This window comes from Anolis carolinensis, chromosome 5 (assembly GCF_035594765.1).
Source record: "Anolis carolinensis isolate JA03-04 chromosome 5, rAnoCar3.1.pri, whole genome shotgun sequence".
Taxonomy (NCBI): domain Eukaryota; kingdom Metazoa; phylum Chordata; class Lepidosauria; order Squamata; family Dactyloidae; genus Anolis; species Anolis carolinensis.
Window position 1 is genome coordinate 187,202,524 of NC_085845.1, and position 20,096 is coordinate 187,222,619.

The window sequence follows — 20,096 nt, forward strand, 5'->3', positions numbered from 1 at the left end:
CATGAATCATATTTGGCATAATATGTAATCTGTTATTGCAATGTGACTATACATGGATCCACTACTGTTCAGAGCTGTTCAGAAACTTCAGCTCATTCAAAACACAAAAATCAATCACAGTCCAAAGAGCAGCAGCCAGACTGCTAACTAGGGCTGGCTACAGGGAGCATACAACTCCTCTGTTGCGACACCTCCGCTGGCTGCCAACATGTTTCCGAGCACAATTCAAAGTGCTGGTTTTGACCTACAAAACCCTATATGGCTCCAGTCCATGTTATCTGAAGGACTACATCTCATTCTATGAATTTGGAAGGCATCTACGATGTACTGGGGAGGGCCTTCTCTCGATCCCACCAGTTTCTTAAGAACGCTTGGTGGGAAAAGGCCTTTTTGGTGGCTGCTCCTAGGCTGTGGAACTCCCTTCAAGAGAAATCAGAATGGCCCCATCCCTGCTTGGACCTTCCACAAGAATGGACCTTCCACAAGCAGGTCAAGATCTTCCTCTGCCAACAGGCTTTTAGGGAAGGGTTAGAGGAGGCTCTGGGAAGGATGGGTGGGATTAGGGTGGGAATATGTGGCGCAGGCTGGTGAGCAGCCTGCTGCAGCCTGCAGCCTGCTGCAATAAATCACTCTGACCATGAGGTCATGAGTTCAAGGCCAGCCCGTGGCGGGGTGAGCACCCATCAATTAAAAAAAAAAAATAGCCCCTGCTCATTGATGACCTAGCAACCCGAAAGATAGTTGCATCTATCAAGTAGGAAATAAGGTACCACTTATAAAGTGGGGAAGCAAATTTAACTAATTTACAACGTTGGAATGAGGAAGTGCCGTCAGAGTGGATGATGAAGCAGCTACTCCCCCCTGTGACCAAAACCGAACATCCACTCAGGAGAAGGTTAAATTGCCTCTGAGTCTGTCTCTGTCTCGGTTCTATGTGTATATGGGCATTGAATGTTTGCCTTATATGTATATAATGTGATCCACCCTGAGTCCCCTTCGGGGTGAGAAGGGTGGAATATAAATACTGTAAATAAATAAATAAATAAATAAAGGCAATTTAAATATATTTAATGTATTTGCTGTACTTTAATTCTGTTTCACCACATTGTTATTATGTAATTGTTTTTTTTAACTTTTGTATTGCTCTTTTTAAACTGTTTAGTGTAGATAAACGTTAGCCGCCTTGAGTCCCCATGGGGAGAAAGGCGGGATATAAATAAAGATAACAATAATAATAATAATAACCTATAAAGTTTCAAATAAGCCAATCTGAAAACCTTGTAGGAACAGCAGAATGCAATTATACCTTCTCCACATTAATCAATTTGTTTCAGTCATTTGTACAAAGTCTAAATGTGACTGAGGCATGCATTCATTACTCCTCTGGGAAAACTCCAAAGAGCTTTCAGAAATGTCTCCACTTTGTTCCTTCTCTTTTCATCTACTCCTTTTTTCTCCCCACCCCTTCATTTTTCAAGCAGGCATAGAAAACTGTGATCATTCATTAATTCATTCTTACCTGTTTGAGAACTTTAGATACAAGTATGAATCCATTATTATCAATGAGGAAGCAGTTCAGATTCTAGAGAGAAGATAGATTAAGGAAACAATTTCAGTTTCTACGGAGGTCAGTATTGACTAGTCTTTTGGCCTTTGGCCAGCCCAAAAGGTTCAATTTTGCTCCCTTATTTGCTAGGGTCTTCAGAAATGACTCTATGCTGTTTTATGCTTTTGTTCAGACCTTTCTTGAAACTAATTAGAAGACTGCAAGTGATCCTATGTCACTATGGTAATACACTATTACATTCTCTATTCTTTCAGTAAGGTATAGTAATCTGAAATGATGGAATTATCTTTCTCTGCTTTCTTTTCTGAAAAAAAGTTGATTTTATCTGCAAAAAGAGTGGGGGGAAGGTTTTAAAAAACCAAATCCCCTTTTGGCTCTAACCTATGGCTGTTTCTGATATTGCCCACCCCCCAGAAAGCAGTTCCTCAAACATTACTCTCTAAAACAAATGCTGCCCCCAACAGCAACAGCAACAATAGCAACAACAACAACAACAAAAACAGCAACAGTTCCTCCCCCTGGACTTCTTGTCTTCAGCACTGTGTCATCTTTGGAACAAAGTAAACACAGTAGTATATTACTCCAATTTACAAGGATGATAATGTTTTAAAAGCATCTGTAAACAAAATTCACTTGCTCATGTTTATCCCCATCATTAGTCACAGCTATGGATTTCAAAATGCTTTCACAAAAATTCACTAAGCGTAACAACACTCTTGATATTCATTTCACATCTGGAAAGAATGGGATGCCACAATTTTTTTTAGATTTCCTAAATATATTTTTGGAATTGCAATGGAAGTTAAAAGTCCTTCCAGTCCTCATTGAAGCCTCAGAGGTTTTTGCTATCTGCCATTGCAAATTGCCTAATTGTCTGATGAGGCACTTCAAAGATCTATCTTTCTGGCATCTTGCCTTGAGTATGTTGCTCTTTAACCAAGGAAATCCCTGGTCAGAGAGGATCTAGAGGAGCTCAGATATCTTGTCAGTTCACCAGATAATCCTGGAGCCTTTCCAAGCGATATTGAGACAAATGTGTTGTCAAAGGCTTTCATGGAGTTACTGGGTTGCTGTGAATTTTCCGGGCTGTATGGCCTTGTTCCAGAAGCATTCTGAAACATCAGAAAACTCACAGCAACCCATTGAGATATATGTTTTCAGAATGTTGGTTTATGGGAGATGAAGGACCCTGGCTGTGCATGCTGCCCTATTGCTGCGAGGATCAGGACATCCTAAGGATACTGAGGTGCTTGTTTATAAAGCTATTGTCCTCCCAACCCTGCTATACACCTACAAAATGTGGACTGTCTACAGACGTCACACTCAACTCCATCAGCGTTGCCTCCGAAAAATCCTGCAAATCTCTTGGGAAGACAGGCAGACAAATATCAGCGTGCTGGAAGAAGCAAAGATCACCAGCATTGAAGCGATGCTCCTACGCCATCAACTCCACTGGACTGGCCATGTTGTCCAAATGCCTGATCACCGTCTCCCAAAGAAGTTACTATACTCCCAACTCAAGAATGGGAAACGTAATGTTGGTGGACAGGAAATGAGATTTAAAGATGGGCTTAAAGCCAACCTTAAAAACTGGCATAGACGTTGAGGACTGGGAAGCCCTGGTGTGACCAGCAGTGCTGTGGAAGGCGAAAGGGAGAAACATGCCAAAAGGAAGGCGTGTCAAGCCAACCCTGACCGGGACTGCCTTCCATCTGGAAACTGATGTCTTCACTGCGGAAGAACATGCAGGTCAAGAATAGGACTCCACAGCCACCAACGCATTCACCACCAAGACACTACACTTGGAAGGCCATCATCCTCGGGCTACGAAGGATCCCCTAAGTAAGTAAGTAAGTCCAAGGCAGAACCAAGAAACACTGACCTTATATCTTCTATCCATGGTTTGTTCATTGTGATACCTGAACCCAGCCCCCTGCTCTGTCTCCCCCCCCCCCCCCAACGGCTTCCTTCTCTGTGGCTTGTCCAGGAAGGGAAAAGCCAGTGTTCAGCTCATATATCACAACAAAAACATCACAAGCGGAAGATCTGTGATGGGTTTATTATTTGCAGAGTTCACATTAAGCAATGTGTATTGGTAAAGTGTCCTGTGCCCCCTGGTAAAAAGTCATACACTCTCTTCCTAAACAGCTTAACAGGGCCCTTGAGAGGATAAAAGAAGGATGACCCATGCCTTTTCCTGGGAATCTTATAGTTCGAAGGCCGGGCTGTGGTGCAGCTGGTTAGTAGCCAGCTGCAGTAGATCACTACTGACCGAGAGGTCACGAATTCGAAGCCAGCCCAGGTCAGAGTGAGCTCCCGACCATTAATAGTCTAGCTCATTGTTGACCTATGCAGCTCGAGAGACAGTTGCATCTGTCGAGTAGAAAATTTAGGTACTGCTGTATGCGGGGAGGCTAATTTAACTAATGTATGACACCACAAAAACTTCCAACAGTGTGCGGAAGAATGAGGAAGTACTCCATCAAGGGCTCAGTGTCACAAGTGGACAGTGACGCGGCAGCTCCCCATGTGGCCAGAATATACCCTCATGAAGCCAGAAGCTGGAAAATGTTAAATTGCCTCTGTGTCTCTCTATATGAGCTCTGGCGTGGACTGGTCCATGAGGTCACGAAGAGTCGGAGATGACTAAACGACTGAGCAGCAGCAGCTCTCTATATGTCGTATGTCTAATGGCATTGAATGTTTGCCATGTATATGTGCATTGTGATCCGTCCTGAGTCCCCTTCGGAGTGAGAAGGGCAGAATATAAATATTGCAAATAAATAAATAAATAGTTGAAAGATAAATCAAAATGAAGGCACTCCTGATTTAGTCTGCAAGCTTTTTTGACACTTTAAACTGAAATGTAGAAAAAGGAATACAGTAGAGTCTCACTTATCCAACATAAGTGGCCCGGGGCTGTGGCGCAGACGGGAGAGCAATGAGTCACTGACCAGGAGGTCATAAGTTCGAGGCCCGCTCGGAGCTATGTTTGTTTGTCTTTGTCCTGTGTTAAAAAGGCATTGAATGTTTGCCTAATATGTGTAATGTGATCCGCCCTGAGTCCCCTTCGGGGTGAGAAGGGCGGAATATAAATGATGTAAATAAATAAATAAATAAATAAATAAACAGGCCAGCAGAACGTTGGATAAGCGAATATGTTGGATAATAAGGAGGGATTAAGGAAAAGCCTATTACACATCAAATTAAGTTATGATTTTACAAATTAAGCACTAAAATATAATGTTTAACAACAGATTTGACAGAAAAAGTAGTTAAATACGCAGTAATGCTATGTAGTAATTACTGTATTTACGAATTTAGCACCAAAATATCACGATGTATTGAAAACATTGACTACAAAAATGCGTTGGATAATCCAGAACGTTGGATAAGCGAGTGTTGGATAAGTGAGACTCTACTGTATAAACAATTTAATTATCATTCATATATAAAGAGTGAGTGGATGGATGGTGAGGTCTATTATTTACATCCCCTTCCTGTCTTTTGGTTCTCTGAGCTTAAAGCTATTTTCTCCTAGTCCAGCTCACTTCCCATATCAAAAATGAAGCGGAAGAACACTGCTTGAAGCAACAGAGCACAATAGGTTTCTCTTTCCTTCCCCAAGCACTCTTTTACATTTAAAGAGTAGATTCTCTTAGTTTATCAGTGAAAGAGGCAGGCATATGGATGTCTGCTCCACACATCTGATTTGGCCACAGGCAAAGGAGACATCGAAGGACTTGCAAATCACCAGGCTACTCACCTTATTTAAAAATAAAATAAAAACTAGAAAAACAAGCAAAGTCCAACAACAGATAAAAGTGCTCTTGTGTCTGATGTAAGCTAATAAAAAATTATATACATTATAGCCCTTGACTAGTGAAATACTGATCTGAAAAAAAGCTAAAATCCTAGCAACTTACATCATCTTGACAGCTCATGGGACAGAGACCCTCCACACCACTACACTGGAACAAAAGAGAAAATAAATACTGTTATCATTTTAAACTGCATTTACCTGAACAACACTAAGCATTTCTACAGGTATTATGAAGTGGATCTGCTATCGATATAACTCAGGTAGGTGAGTTACATTCCGGATGCAGTGCTTAACAACCTAACTTCCTCCAGATGCTCTAGAACAGTGGTTTCTAACCTTTTTTTGACCAGGGATCACTTGACCAAGGGTAACTTTGACCAGGGACAACTCCAACATTAGTACCAAAAGGGTTGTGAATCAGTTTTTGGTCAACTTTAGATTTGGTTTGGCTATTTGGGGTGCTGATTCAGAAAAGTGTACTGGATAGATCACATCAGCTCTAGTTTCTGATACATAACATATGACATTCAGTAGTTGCCATCTGCTCGCCCACATAAAACTATATTCAATAATCTAGAGTTGATGTGGTCTATCCAATACAATTTTCTGAATCACTACCCAAAATAACCCAGAAACAAACCTAAAAACGAAGACACCAAGGCACCCCCGCTTCCAGATGCCACATGGAACGGCTCCACTCAGGAAGAGGGAGGAGGAGAAGCAGCAGTCAGGAGGCTTGTTGTTGCACCTTATGTGGGTAGTCAGCCTCTCCCCTACCAACATCCCCGTTGCCTCGAAACTATAAGACCAGTCACAGTGTAGTAACGGTGAGGCTGCGGACCATATTTTAGTTCTTGGGGACCACTGGTGGTCAATGGATCACAGGTTGGGAATTACTGTTCTAGAATAAAATTCTCATCTTTCTTGACCATTAGTCATTGTATCTGGGGTTGATGAGAATTGCAGGAAGGAGCCAGGTGGGGAAAGGATATCCTATTGTTTTCTCTGCAAGGAAGATCATATTAAGTAAAGCTACAAGACAAATTTCTGCAGGAGTCTTCTCAATTCAGCTGGAAGCAGATGCTCTCTGGCTTCCTTCAAAATTCCTGCACAAAAACATTAGGAGTGAAGCCTGGAAAAAGATAGCAAAGAGATACATTTGGACCAATGTGCCATTTGATTTCTTGTCATACAAGCTCTGGCACAGTGACAAAGGACTTGATGGGAAAACTACTTGAGAGAAAGTAATGGAACTTTTACAGGCATTAGCAAAAAGACAATGCCAAGAAATACTCCCCATGTGTGATGCGCTCTGTGGCATGTTTGTTACATGGTATATCAGCCCTATTGGGAATATGTATTGCCATAGTATCTAATTATCTGGGTTTTAACCACATTATATGCCCATTTACCTAGGTGGTCTTAGGGTTTTGGTTTTTGGGTTTGGGTTTTTGGGTTAGAGTTAGGGTTAGGGTTTTTGGGTTAGGGTTTTAGGGTTAGGGTTTTAGGATTATGGTTTTAGGTATTTAGGGTTAGGGTTAGGGTTTTAGGGTTAGGGTTTTAAGGGGTTTTTAGGGTTATTTAGGGGTTTAGGGGGTTTGGGCAAGGGCTAATGTTAGGGTAAGGGCTAGGGTTAGGGTTTTAGGATTAGGGTTTTAAGGTTTTAGGGTGTTAGGGTTTTGGTATTAGGGTTAGGGTTTTAGAGTTAGGGTTTTAGGGTTAGGGTTTTAGGGTTAGGTTTTTAAGGGGTTTTTAGGGTTATTTAGGGGTTTAGGGGGTTTGGGCAAGGGCTAATGTTAGGGTAAGGGCTAGGGTTAGGGTTTTAGGATTAGGGTTTTAGGATTAGGGTTTTAAGGTTTTAGGGTGTTAGGGTTTTGGTATTAGGGTTAGGGTTTTAGAGTTAGGGTTTTAGGGTTAGGGTTAGGGTTTTAGGGTTCGGGTATTAGGGTTCGGGTATTAGGGTTAGGGTTTTAGGGTTAGGTTTTTAAAGGGTTTTTAGGGTTATTTAGGGGTTTAGGGGGTTTGGGCTAGGGCTAATGTTAGGGTAAGGGCTAGGGTTAGGGTTTTAGGATTAGGGTTTTAGGGTTAGGGTTTTAAGGTTTTAGGGTGTTAGGGTTTTGGTTTTAGGGTTAGGGTTTTAGAGTTAGGGTTTTAGGGTCAGGGTTTTAGGGTTCGAGTATTAGGGTTAGGGTTTTAGGGTTAGGGTTTTAAGGTTAGGTTTTTAAAGGGTTTTTAGGGTTATTTAGGGGTTTAGGGGGTTTGGGCTAGGGCTAATGTTAGGGTAAGGGCTAGGGTTAGGGTTTTAGGATTAGGGTTTTAGGGTTAGGGTTTTAGGGTTTTAGGGTGTTAGGGTTTTGGTATTAGGGTTAGGGTTTTAGAGTTAGGGTTTTAGAGTTAGGGTTAGGGTTTTAGAGTTCGGGTATTAGGGTTAGGGTTTTAGGGTTAGGGTTTTAGGGTCAGGGTTTTAAAGGGTTTTTAGGGTTATTTAGGGGTTTAGGGAGTTTGGGCTAGGGCTAATGTTAGGGTAAGGGCTAGGGTTAGGGTATTAGGATTAGGGTTTTAGGGTGTTAGGGTTTTGGTTTTAGGGTTAGGGTTTTAGAGTTAGGGTTTTAGGGTTAGGGTTAGGTTTTTAGGGTTCGGGTATTAGGGTTAGGGTTTTAGGGTTAGGGTTTTAGGGTTAGGTTTTTAAAGGGTTTTTAGGGTTATTTAGGGGTTTAGGGGGTTTGGGCTAGGGCTAATGTTAGGGCAAGGGCTAGGGTTAGGGATTTAGGATTAGGGTTTTAGGGTTAGGGTTTTAAGGTTTTAGGGTGTTAGGGTTTTAGAGTTAGGGTTAGGGTTATAGGTTTTGGGTATTAGGGTTAGGGTTTTAGGGTTAGGGTTTTAGGGTTAGGGTTAGGGTTATAGGTTTTCGGTGTTAGGGTTAGGGTTTTAGGGTTAGGGTTTTAGGGTTAGGGTTAGGGTTTTAGGGTTAGGGTTTTAGGGTTAGGGTTTTAGGGTTAGGGTTTTAGAGTTAGGGTTTTAGAGTTTTAGGGTTAGGGATTTAGGGTTATGGTTTTAGGTTTTAGGGTTAGGGTTTTAGGGTTAGGGTTTTAAGGTTAGGTTTTTAAAGGGTTTTTAGGGTTATTTAGGGGTTTAGGGGGTTTGGGCTAGGGCTAATGTTAGGGTAAGGGCTAGGGTTAGGGTTTTAGGATTAGGGTTTTAGGGTTAGGGTTTTAAGGTTTTAGGGTGTTAGGGTTTTGGTATTAGGGTTAGGGTTTTAGAGTTAGGGTTTTAGAGTTAGGGTTTTAGGGTTTTAGGATTAGGGTTTTAGGATTAGGGTTTTAAGGTTTTAGGGTGTTAGTGTTTTGGTATTAGGGTTAGGGTTTTAGAGTTAGGGTTTTAGGGTTAGGGTTTTAGGGTTCGGGTATTAGGGTTAGGGTTTTAGGGTTAGGGTTTTAGAGTTAGGGTTAGGGTTTTAGAGTTCGGGTATTAGGGTTAGGGTTTTAGGGTTAGGGTTTTAGGGTCAGGGTTTTAAAGGGTTTTTAGGGTTATTTAGGGGTTTAGGGAGTTTGGGCTAGGGCTAATGTTAGGGTAAGGGCTAGGGTTAGGGTATTAGAATTAGGGTTTTAGGGTTAGGGTTTTAAGGTTTTAGGGTGTTAGGGTTTTGGTTTTAGGGTTAGGGTTTTAGAGTTAGGGTTTTAGGGTTAGGGTTAGGTTTTTAGGGTTCGGGTATTAGGGTTAGGGTTTTAGGGTTAGGGTTTTAGGGTTAGGTTTTTAAAGGGTTTTTAGGGTTATTTAGGGGTTTAGGGGGTTTGGGCTAGGGCTAATGTTAGGGCAAGGGCTAGGGTTAGGGATTTAGGATTAGGGTTTTAGGGTTAGGGTTTTAAGGTTTTAGGGTGTTAGGGTTTTGGTATTAGGGTTAGGGTTTTAGAGTTAGGGTTTTAGAGTTAGGGTTTTAGAGTTAGGGTTTTAGGATTAGGGTTTTAGGGTTAGGGTTTTAGGGTTAGGGTTAGGGTTATAGGTTTTCGGTATTAGGGTTAGGGTTTTAGGGTTAGGGTTTTAGGGTTAGGGTTAGGGTTTTAGGGTTAGGGTTTTAGGGTTAGGGTTTTAGGGTTAGGGTTTTAGAGTTAGGGTTTTAGAGTTAGGGTTAGGGATTTAGGGTTATGGTTTTAGGTTTTAGGGTTAGGGTTTTAGGGTTAGGGTTTTAAGGTTAGGTTTTTAAAGGGTTTTTAGGGTTATTTAGGGGTTTAGGGGGTTTGGGCTAGGGCTAATGTTAGGGTAAGGGCTAGGGTTAGGGTTTTAGGATTAGGGTTTTAGGGTTAGGGTTTTAAGGTTTTAGGGTGTTAGGGTTTTGGTATTAGGGTTAGGGTTTTAGAGTTAGGGTTTTAGAGTTAGGGTTTTAGGGTTTTAGGATTAGGGTTTTAGGATTAGGGTTTTAAGGTTTTAGGGTGTTAGGGTTTTGGTATTAGGGTTAGGGTTTTAGAGTTAGGGTTTTAGGGTTAGGGTTTTAGGGTTCGGGTATTAGGGTTAGGGTTTTAGGGTTAGGGTTTTAAAGGGTTTTTAGGGTTATTTAGGGGTTTAGGGGGTTTGGGCTAGGGCTAATGTTAGGGTAAGGGCTAGGGTTAGGGTTTTAGGATTAGGGTTTTAGGGTTAGGGTTTTAAGGTTTTAGGGTGTTAGGGTTTTGGTTTTAGGGTTAGGGTTTTAGGGTTAGGGTTTTAGGGTTAGGGTTTTAGAGTTAGGGTTTTAGAGTTTTAGGGTTAGGGATTTAGGGTTATGGTTTTAGGTTTTAGGGTTAGGGTTTTAGGGTTAGGGTTTTAAGGTTAGGTTTTTAAAGGGTTTTTAGGGTTATTTAGGGGTTTAGGGGGTTTGGGCTAGGGCTAATGTTAGGGTAAGGGCTAGGGTTAGGGTTATAGGATTAGGGTTTTAGGGTTAGGGTTTTAAGGTTTTAGGGTGTTAGGGTTTTGGTATTAGGGTTAGGGTTTTAGAGTTAGGGTTTTAGAGTTAGGGTTTTAGGGTTTTAGGATTAGGGTCTTAGGATTAGGGTTTTAAGGTTTTAGGGTGTTAGGGTTTTGGTATTAGGGTTAGGGTTTTAGAGTTAGGGTTTTAGGGTTCGGGTATTAGGGTTAGGGTTTTAGGGTTAGGTTTTTAAAGGGTTTTTAGGGTTATTTAGGGGTTTAGGGGGTTTGGGCTAGGGCTAATGTTAGGGTAAGGGCTAGGGTTAGGGTTTTAGGATTAGGGTTTTAGGGTTAGGGTTTTAAGGTTTTAGGGTGTTAGGGTTTTGGTATTAGGGTTAGGGTTTTAGAGTTAGGGTTTTAGGGTTAGGTTTTTAGGGTTAGGGTTAGGGTTATAGGTTTTGGGTATTAGGGTTAGGGTTTTAGGGTTAGGGTTTTAGGGTTAGGGTTTTAAAGGGTTTTTAGGGTTATTTAGGGGTTTAGGGGGTTTGGGCTAGGGCTAATGTTAGGGTAAGGGCTAGGGTTAGGGTTTTAGGATTAGGGTTTTAGGGTTAGGGTTTTAGAGTTAGGGTTTTAGAGTTTTAGGGTTAGGGTTTTAGGGTTATGGTTTTAGGTTTTAGGGTTAGGGTTTTAGGGTTAGGGTTTTAAGGTTAGGTTTTTAAAGGGTTTTTAGGGTTATTTAGGGGTTTAGGGGGTTTGGGCTAGGGCTAATGTTAGGGTAAGGGCTAGGGTTAGGGTTTTAGGATTAGGGTTTTAGGGTTAGGGTTTTAAGGTTTTAGGGTGTTAGGGTTTTGGTATTAGGGTTAGGGTTTTAGAGTTAGGGTTTTAGAGTTAGGGTTTTAGAGTTAGGGTTTTAGGATTAGGGTTTTAGGATTAGGGTTTTAGGATTAGGGTTTTAAGGTTTTAGGGTGTTAGTGTTTTGGTATTAGGGTTAGGGTTTTAGAGTTAGGGTTTTAGGGTTAGGTTTTTAGGGTTAGGGTTAGGGTTATAGGTTTTGGGTATTAGGGTTAGGGTTTTAGGGTTAGGGTTTTAGGGTTAGGGTTTTAAAGGGTTTTTAGGGTTATTTAGGGGTTTAGGGGGTTTGGGCTAGGGCTAATGTTAGGGTAAGGGCTAGGGTTAGGGTTTTAGGGTTAGGGTTTTAGGGTTAGGGTTTTAGAGTTAGGGTTTTAGAGTTTTAGGGTTAGGGATTTAGGGTTATGGTTTTAGGTTTTAGGGTTAGGGTTTTAGGGTTAGGGTTTTAAGGTTAGGTTTTTAAAGGGTTTTTAGGGTTATTTAGGGGTTTAGGGGGTTTGGGCTAGGGCTAATGTTAGGGTAAGGGCTAGGGTTAGGGTTTTAGGATAGGGTTTTAGGGTTAGGGTTTAAGGTTTTAGGGTGTTAGGGTTTTGGTATTAGGGTTAGGGTTTTAGAGTTAGGGTTTTAGAGTTAGGGTTTTAGGGTTTTAGGATTAGGGTTTTAGGATTAGGGTTTTAAGGTTTTAGGGTGTTAGGGTTTTGGTATTAGGGTTAGGGTTTTAGAGTTAGGGTTTTAGGGTTAGGGTTTTAGGGTTCGGGTATTAGGGTTAGGGTTTTAGGGTTAGGTTTTTAAAGGGTTTTTAGGGTTATTTAGGGTTTAGGGGGTTTGGGCTAGGGCTAATGTTAGGGTAAGGGCTAGGGTTAGGGTTTTAGGATTAGGGTTTTAGGGTTAGGGTTTTAAGGTTTTAGGGTGTTAGGGTTTTGGTATTAGGGTTAGGGTTTTAGAGTTAGGGTTTTAGGGTTAGGTTTTTAGGGTTAGGGTTAGGGTTATAGGTTTTGGGTATTAGGGGTTAGGGTTTTAGGGTTAGGGTTTTAGGGTTAGGGTTTTAAAGGGTTTTTAGGGTTATTTAGGGGTTTAGGGGGTTTGGGCTAGGGCTAATGTTAGGGTAAGGGCTAGGGTTAGGGTTTTAGGATTAGGGTTTTAGGGTTAGGGTTTTAAGGTTTAGGGTGTTAGGGTTTTGGTTTTAGGGTTAGGGTTTTAGGGTTAGGGTTTTAGGGTTAGGGTTTTAGAGTTAGGGTTTTAGAGTTTTAGGGTTAGGGATTTAGGGTTATGGTTTTAGGTTTTAGGGTTAGGGTTTTAGGGTTAGGGTTTTAAGGTTAGGTTTTTAAAGGGTTTTTAGGGTTATTTAGGGGTTTAGGGGGTTTGGGCTAGGGCTAATGTTAGGGTAAGGGCTAGGGTTAGGGTTTACGATTAGGGTTTTAGGGTTAGGGTTTTAAGGTTTTAGGGTGTTAGGGTTTTGGTATTAGGGTTAGGGTTTTAGAGTTAGGGTTTTTAAGGTTTTAGGGTGTTAGGGTTTTGGTATTAGGGGTTAGGGTTTTAGAGTTTAGGGTATTAGAGTTAGGATTTTAGGGTTAGGCTTAGGGTTTTAGGATTAGGGTTTTAGGATTAGGGTTTTAAGGTTTTAGGGTGTTAGGGTTTTGGTATTAGGGTTAGGGTTTTAGAGTTAGGGTTTTAGGGTTAGGGTTAGGGTTTTAGGGTTCGGGTATTAGGGTTAGGGTTTTAGGGTTAGGTTTTTAAAGGGTTTTTAGGGTTATTTAGGGGTTTAGGGGGTTTGGGCTAGGGCTAATGTTAGGGTAAGGGCTAGGGTTAGGGTTTTAGGATTAGGGTTTAGGGTTAGGGTTTTAGGGTTTTAGGGTGTTAGGGTTTTGGTATTAGGGTTAGGGTTTTAGAGTTAGGGTTTTAGAGTTAGGGTTAGGGTTTTAGAGTTCGGGTATTAGGGTTAGGGTTTTAGGGTTAGGGTTTTAGGGTCAGGGTTTTAAAGGGTTTTTAGGGTTATTTAGGGGTTTAGGGAGTTTGGGCTAGGGCTAATGTTAGGGTAAGGGCTAGGGTTAGGGTTTTAGGATTAGGGTTTTAGGGTTAGGGTTTTAGGGTGTTAGGGTTTTGGTTTTAGGGTTAGGGTTTTAGAGTTAGGGTTTTAGGGTTAGGGTTAGGTTTTTAGGGTTCGGGTATTAGGGTTAGGGTTTTAGGGTTAGGGTTTTAGGGTTAGGTTTTAAAGGGTTTTTAGGGTGTTAGGGTTTTGGTTTTAGGGTTAGGGTTTTAGAGTTAGGGTTTTAGAGTTAGGGTTTTAGGGTTAGGGTTAGGGTTATAGGTTTTGGGTATTAGGGTTAGGGTTTTAGGGTTAGGGTTTTAGGGTCAGGGTTTTAGGGTTCGAGTATTAGGGTTAGGGTTTTAGGGTTAGGGTTTTAAGGTTAGGTTTTTAAAGGGTTTTTAGGGTTATTTAGGGGTTTAGGGGGTTTGGGGTCGGGCTAATGTTAGGGTAAGGGCTAGGGTTAGGGTTTTACGATTAGGGTTTTAGGGTTAGGGTTTTAAGGTTTTAGGGTGTTAGGGTTTTGGTATTAGGGTTAGGGTTTTAGAGTTAGGGTTTTAAGGTTTTAGGGTGTTAGGGTTTTGGTATTAGGGTTAGGGTTTTAGAGTTAGGGTATTAGAGTTAGGATTTTAGGGTTAGGGTTAGGGTTTTAGGATTAGGGTTTTAGGATTAGGGTTTTAAGGTTTTAGGGTGTTAGGGTTTTGGTATTAGGGTTAGGGTTTTAGAGTTAGGGTTTTAGGGTTAGGGTTAGGGTTTTAGGGTTCGGGTATTAGGGTTAGGGTTTTAGGGTTAGGTTTTTAAAGGGTTTTTAAAAGGGTTTTTATTTAGGGGTTTAGGGGGTTTGGGCTAGGGCTAATGTTAGGGTAAGGGCTAGGGTATTAGGGTATTAGGGTTAGGGTTTTAGGGTCAGGGTTTTAAAGGGTTTTTAGGGTTATTTAGGGGTTTAGGGAGTTTGGGCTAGGGCTAATGTTAGGGTAAGGGCTAGGGTTAGGGTTTTAGGATTAGGGTTTTAGGGTTAGGGTTTTAGGGTGTTAGGGTTTTGGTTTTAGGGTTAGGGTTTTAGAGTTAGGGTTTTAGGGTTAGGGTTAGGTTTTTAGGGTTCGGGTATTAGGGTTAGGGTTTTAGGGTTAGGGTTTTAGGGTTAGGTTTTTAAAGGGTTTTTAGGGTGTTAGGGTTTTGGTTTTAGGGTTAGGGTTTTAGAGTTAGGGTTTTAGAGTTAGGGTTTTAGGGTTAGGGTTAGGGTTATAGGTTTTGGGTATTAGGGTTAGGGTTTTAGGGTTAGGGTTTTAGGGTTAGGGTTTTAGGGTTTTAGGGATAGGGTTTTAGGGTTAGGGCTTTAGGGTTAGGGCTTTAGGGTTAGGGTTTTAGAGTTAGGGTTCTAGAGTTTTAGGGTTAGGGTTTTAGGGTTATGGTTTTAGGTTTTAGGGTGTTAGGGTTTTGGTATTAGGGTTAGGGTTTTAGAGTTAGGGTTTTTGGGTTAGGGTTTTAGGGTTCGGGTATTAGGGTTAGGGTTTTAGGGTTAGGGTTTTAGGGTTAGGTTTTTAAAGGGTTTTTAGGGTTATTTAGGGGTTTAGGGGGTTTGGGTTTTGGTTTTAGGGTTAGGGTTTTAGAGTTAGGGTTTTAGGGTTAGGGTTAGGGTTTTAGGGTACGGGTATTAGGGTTAGGGTTTTAGGGTTAGGTTTTTAAAGAGTTTTTAGGGTTATTTAGGGGTTTAGGGGGTTTGGGCTTGGGCTAATGTTAGGGTAAGGGCTAGGGTTAGGGTTTTAGGATTAGGGTTTTAGGATTAGGGTTTTAAGGTTTTAGGGTGTTAGGGGTTTGGTTTTAGGGTTAGGGTTTTAGAGTTAGGGTTTTAGGGTTAGGGTTAGGGTTTTAGGGTTCGGGTATTAGGGTTAGGGTTTTAGGGTTAGGGTTTTAGGGTTAGGTTTTTAAAGGGTTTTTAGGGTTATTTAGGGGTTTAGGGGGTTTGGGCTAGGGCTAATGTTAGGGTAAGGGCTAGGGTTAGGGTTTTAGGATTAGGGTTTTAGGGTTAGGGTTTTAAGGTTTTAGGGTGTTAGGGTTTTAAGGTTTTAGGGTGTTAGGGTTTTAGAGTTAGGGTTTTAGAGTTAGGGTTTTAGAGTTAGGGTTTTAGGATTAGGGTTTTAGGATTAGGGTTTTAGGATTAGGGTTTTAAGGTTTTAGGGTGTTAGGGTTTTGGTATGAGGGTTAGGGTTTTAGAGTTAGGGTTTTAGGGTTAGGGTTAGGGTTTTAGGGTTTGGGTATTAGGGTTAGGGTTTTAGGGTTAGGGTTTTAGGGTTTTAGGGTGTTAGGGTTTTGGTATTAGGGTTAGGGTTTTAGAGTTAGGGTTTTAGGGTTAGGGTTAGGGTTTTAGAGTTCGGGTATTAGGGTTAGGGTTTTAGGGTTAGGGTTTTAGGGTTAGGGTTTTAGGGTTAGGTTTTTAAAGGTTTTTTAGGGTTATTTAGGGGTTTAGGGGGTTTGGGCTAGGGCTAATGTTAGGGTAAGGGCTAGGGTTAGGGTTTTAGGATTAGGGTTTTAGGGTTAGGGTTTTAAGGTTTTAGGGTGTTAGGGTTTTGGTATTAGGGTTAGGGTTTTAGAGTTAGGGTTTTAGGGTTAGGTTTTTAGGGTTAGGGTTAGGGTTATAGGTTTTGGGTATTAGGGTTAGGGTTTTAGGGTTAGGGTTTTAAAGGGTTTTTAGGGTTATTTAGGGGTTTAGGGGGTTTGGGCTAGGGCTAATGTTAGGGTAAGGGCTAGGGTTAGGGTTTTAGGATTAGGGTTTTAGGGTTAGGGTTTTAAGGTTTTAGGGTGTTAGGGTTTTGGTTTTAGGGTTAGGGTTTTAGAGTTAGGGTTTTAGGGTCAGGGTTTTAGGGTTCGGGTATTAGGGTTAGGGTTTTAGGGTTAGGGTTTTAAGGTTAGGTTTTTAAAGGGTTTTTAGGGTTATTTAGGGGTTTAGGGGGTTTGGGTCGGGCTAATGTTAGGGTAAGGGCTAGGGTTAGGGTTTTACGATTAGGGTTTTAGGGTTAGGGTTTTAAGGTTTTAGGGTGTTAGGGTTTTGGTATTAGGGTTAGGGGTTTTAGAGTTAGGGTTTTAGGTTTTAGGGTGTTAGGGTTTTGGTATTAGGGTTAGGGTTTTAGAGTTAGGGTATTAGAGTTAGGATTTTAGGGTTAGGGTTAGGGTTTTAGGATTAGGGTTTTAGGATTAGGGTTTTAAGGTTTTAGGGTGTTAGGGGTTTTGGTATTAGGGTTAGGGTTTTAGAGTTAGGGTTTTAGGGTTGTTAGGGTTTTGGTATTAGGGTTAGGGTTTTAGAGTTAGGGTTTTAGAGTTAGGGTTAGGGTTTTAGAGTTCGGGTATTAGGGTTAGGGTTTTAGGGTTAGGGTTTTAGGGTCAGGGTTTTAAAGGGTTTTTAGGGTTATTTAGGGGTTTAGGGAGTTTGGGCTAGGGCTAATGTTAGGGTAAGGGCTAGGGTTAGGGTTTTAGGATTAGGGTTTTAGGGTTAGGGTTTTAGGGTGTTAGGGTTTTGGTTTTAGGGTTAGGGTTTTAGAGTTAGGGTTTTAGGGTTAGGGTTAGGTTTTTAGGGTTCGGGTATTAGGGTTAGGGTTTTAGGGTTAGGGTTTTAGGGTTAGGTTTTTAAAGGGTTTTTAGGGTGTTAGGGTTTTGGTTTTAGGGTTAGGGTTTTAGAGTTAGGGTTTTAGAGTTAGGGTTTTAGGGTTAGGGTTAGGGTTATAGGTTTTGGGTATTAGGGTTAGGGTTTTAGGGTTAGGGTTTTAGGGTCAGGGTTTTAGGGTTCGAGTATTAGGGTTAGGGTTTTAGGGTTAGGGTTTAAGGTTAGGTTTTTAAAGGGTTTTTAGGGTTATTTAGGGGTTTAGGGGGTTTGGGGTCGGGCTAATGTTAGGGTAAGGGCTAGGGTTAGGGTTTTACGATTAGGGTTTTAGGGTTAGGGTTTTAAGGTTTTAGGGTGTTAGGGTTTTGGTATTAGGGTTAGGGTTTTAGAGTTAGGGTTTTAAGGTTTTAGGGTGTTAGGGTTTTGGTCATTAGGGTTAGGGTTTTAGAGTTAGGGTATTAGAGTTAGGATTTTAGGGTTAGGGTTAGGGTTTTAGGATTAGGTTTTAGGATTAGGGTTTTAAGGTTTAGGGTGTTAGGTTTTGGTATTAGGGTTAGGGTTTTAGAGTTAGGGTTTTAGGGTTAGGGTTAGGGTTTTAGGGTTCGGGTATTAGGGTTAGGGTTTTAGGGTTAGGTTTTTTAAAGGGTTTTTAGGTTATTTAGGGGTTTAGGGGGTTTGGGCTAGGCTAATGTTAGGGTAAGGGCTAGGGTTAGGGTTTTAGGATTAGGGTTTTAGGGTTAGGGTTTTAGGGTTTTAGGGTGTTAGGGTTTTGGTATTAGGGTTAGGGTTTTAGAGTTAGGTTTTAGAGTTAGGGTTAGGGTTTTAGAGTTCGGGTATTAGGGTTAGGGTTTTAGGGTAGGGTTTTAGGGTCAGGGTTTTAAAGGGTTTTTAGGGTTATTTAGGGGTTTAGGGAGTTTGGGCTAGGGCTAATGTTAGGGTAAGGGCTAGGGTTAGGGTTTTAGGATTAGGGGTTTTAGGGTTAGGGTTTTAGGGTGTTAGGGTTTTGGTTTTAGGGTTAGGGTTTTAGGAGTTAGGGTTTTAGGGTTAGGGTTAGGTTTTTAGGGTTCGGGTATTAGGGTTAGGGTTTTAGGGTTAGGGTTTTAGGGTTAGGTTTTTAAAGGGTTTTTAGGGTGTTAGGGTTTTGGTTTTAGGGTTAGGGTTTTAGAGTTAGGGTTTTAGAGTTAGGGTTTTAGGGTTAGGGTTAGGGTTATAGGTTTTGGGTATTAGGGTTAGGGTTTTAGGGTTAGGGTTTTAGGGTCAGGGTTTTAGGGTTCGAGTATTAGGGTTAGGGTTTTAGGGTTAGGGTTTTAAGGTTAGGTTTTAAAGGGTTTTTAGGGTTATTTAGGGGTTTAGGGGGTTTGGGGTCGGGCTAATGTTAGGGTAAGGGCTAGGGTTAGGGTTTTACGATTAGGGTTTTAGGGTTAGGGTTTTAAGGTTTTAGGGTGTTAGGGTTTTGGTATTAGGGTTAGGGTTTTAGAGTTAGGGTTTTAAGGTTTTAGGGTGTTAGGGTTTTGGTATTAGGGTTAGGTTTTAGAGTTAGGGTATTAGAGTTAGGATTTTAGGGTTAGGGTTAGGGTTTTAGGATTAGGGTTTAGGATTAGGGTTTTAAGGTTTTAGGGTGTTAGGGTTTTGGTATTAGGGTTAGGGTTTTAGAGTTAGGGTTTTAGGGTTAGGGTTAGGGTTTTAGGGTTCGGGTATTAGGGTTTGGGTTTAGGGTTAGGTTTTTAAAGGGTTTTTAAAAGGGTTTTTATTTAGGGGTTTAGGGGGTTTGGGCTAGGGCTAATGTTAGGGTAAGGGCTAGGGTATTAGGGTATTAGGGTTAGGGTTTTAGGGTCAGGGTTTTAAAGGGTTTTTAGGGTTATTTAGGGGTTTAGGGAGTTTGGGCTAGGGCTAATGTTAGGGTAAGGGCTAGGGTTAGGGTTTTAGGATTAGGGTTTTAGGGTTAGGGTTTTAGGGTGTTAGGGTGTTAGGGTTTTGGTTTTAGGGTTAGGGTTTTAGAGTTAGGGTTTTAGGGTTAGGGTTAGGTTTTTAGGGTTCGGGTATTAGGGTTAGGGTTTTAGGGTTAGGGTTTTAGGGTTAGGTTTTTAAAGGGTTTTTAGGGTGTTAGGGTTTTGGTTTTAGGGTTAGGGTTTTAGAGTTAGGGTTTTAGAGTTAGGGTTTTAGGGTTAGGGTTAGGGTTATAGGTTTTGGGTATTAGGGTTAGGGTTTTAGGGTTAGGGTTTTAGGGTTAGGGTTTTAGGGTTTTAGGGATAGGGTTTTAGGGTTAGGGCTTTAGGGTTAGGGCTTTAGGGTTAGGGTTTTAGAGTTAGGGTTCTAGAGTTTTAGGGTTAGGGTTTTAGGGTTATGGTTTTAGGTTTTAGGGTGTTAGGGTTTTGGTATTAGGGTTAGGGTTTTAGAGTTAGGGTTTTTGGGTTAGGGTTTTAGGGTTCGGGTATTAGGGTTAGGGTTTTAGGGTTAGGGTTTTAGGGTTAGGTTTTTAAAGGGTTTTTAGGGTTATTTAGGGGTTTAGGGGGTTTGGGTTTTGGTTTTAGGGTTAGGGTTTTAGAGTTAGGGTTTTAGGGTTAGGGTTAGGGTTTTAGGGTACGGGTATTAGGGTTAGGGTTTTAGGGTTAGGTTTTTAAAGAGTTTTTAGGGTTATTTAGGGGTTTAGGGGGTTTGGGCTTGGGCTAATGTTAGGGTAAGGGCTAGGGTTAGGGTTTTAGGATTAGGGTTTTAGGATTAGGGTTTTAAGGTTTTAGGGTGTTAGGGGTTTGGTTTTAGGGTTAGGGTTTTAGAGTTAGGGTTTTAGGGTTAGGGTTAGGGTTTTAGGGTTCGGGTATTAGGGTTAGGGTTTTAGGGTTAGGGTTTTAGGGTTAGGTTTTTAAAGGGTTTTTAGGGTTATTTAGGGGTTTAGGGGGTTTGGGCTAGGGCTAATGTTAGGGTAAGGGCTAGGGTTAGGGTTTTAGGATTAGGGTTTTAGGGTTAGGGTTTTAAGGTTTTAGGGTGTTAGGGTTTTAAGGTTTTAGGGTGTTAGGGTTTTAGAGTTAGGGTTTTAGAGTTAGGGTTTTAGAGTTAGGGTTTTAGGATTAGGGTTTTAGGATTAGGGTTTTAGGATTAGGGTTTTAAGGTTTTAGGGTGTTAGGGTTTTGGTATGAGGGTTAGGGTTTTAGAGTTAGGGTTTTAGGGTTAGGGTTAGGGTTTTAGGGTTTGGGTATTAGGGTTAGGGTTTTAGGGTTAGGGTTTTAGGGTTTTAGGGTGTTAGGGTTTTGGTATTAGGGTTAGGGTTTTAGAGTTAGGGTTTTAGGGTTAGGGTTAGGGTTTTAGAGTTCGGGTATTAGGGTTAGGGTTTTAGGGTTAGGGTTTTAGGGTTAGGGTTTTAGGG

The 20,096-nt window shown here is 41.4% G+C and overlaps 1 protein-coding gene across 4 annotated transcripts in view; it reads right to left on the reverse strand.

Annotated features, from left to right (window-relative positions):
* cacna2d4 (calcium voltage-gated channel auxiliary subunit alpha2delta 4) overlaps positions 1-20,096 on the reverse strand; it is a 228,961-nt gene that overhangs the window by 26,959 nt on the left and 181,906 nt on the right. For all 4 annotated transcript variants that reach the window (XR_010006905.1, XR_010006902.1, XR_010006904.1 and 1 more), the window contains 2 exons: positions 5,494-5,538; positions 1,520-1,582 (listed from right to left, as the gene is read on the reverse strand). Coding sequence is in view for 1 of the 4 variants with exons in the window: in XM_008110464.3 (XP_008108671.1) it covers positions 1,520-1,582; positions 5,494-5,538 (108 nt within the window). In the remaining 3 variants the exon portion in view is untranslated. The remainder of the gene's footprint in view (positions 1-1,519; positions 1,583-5,493; positions 5,539-20,096) is intronic.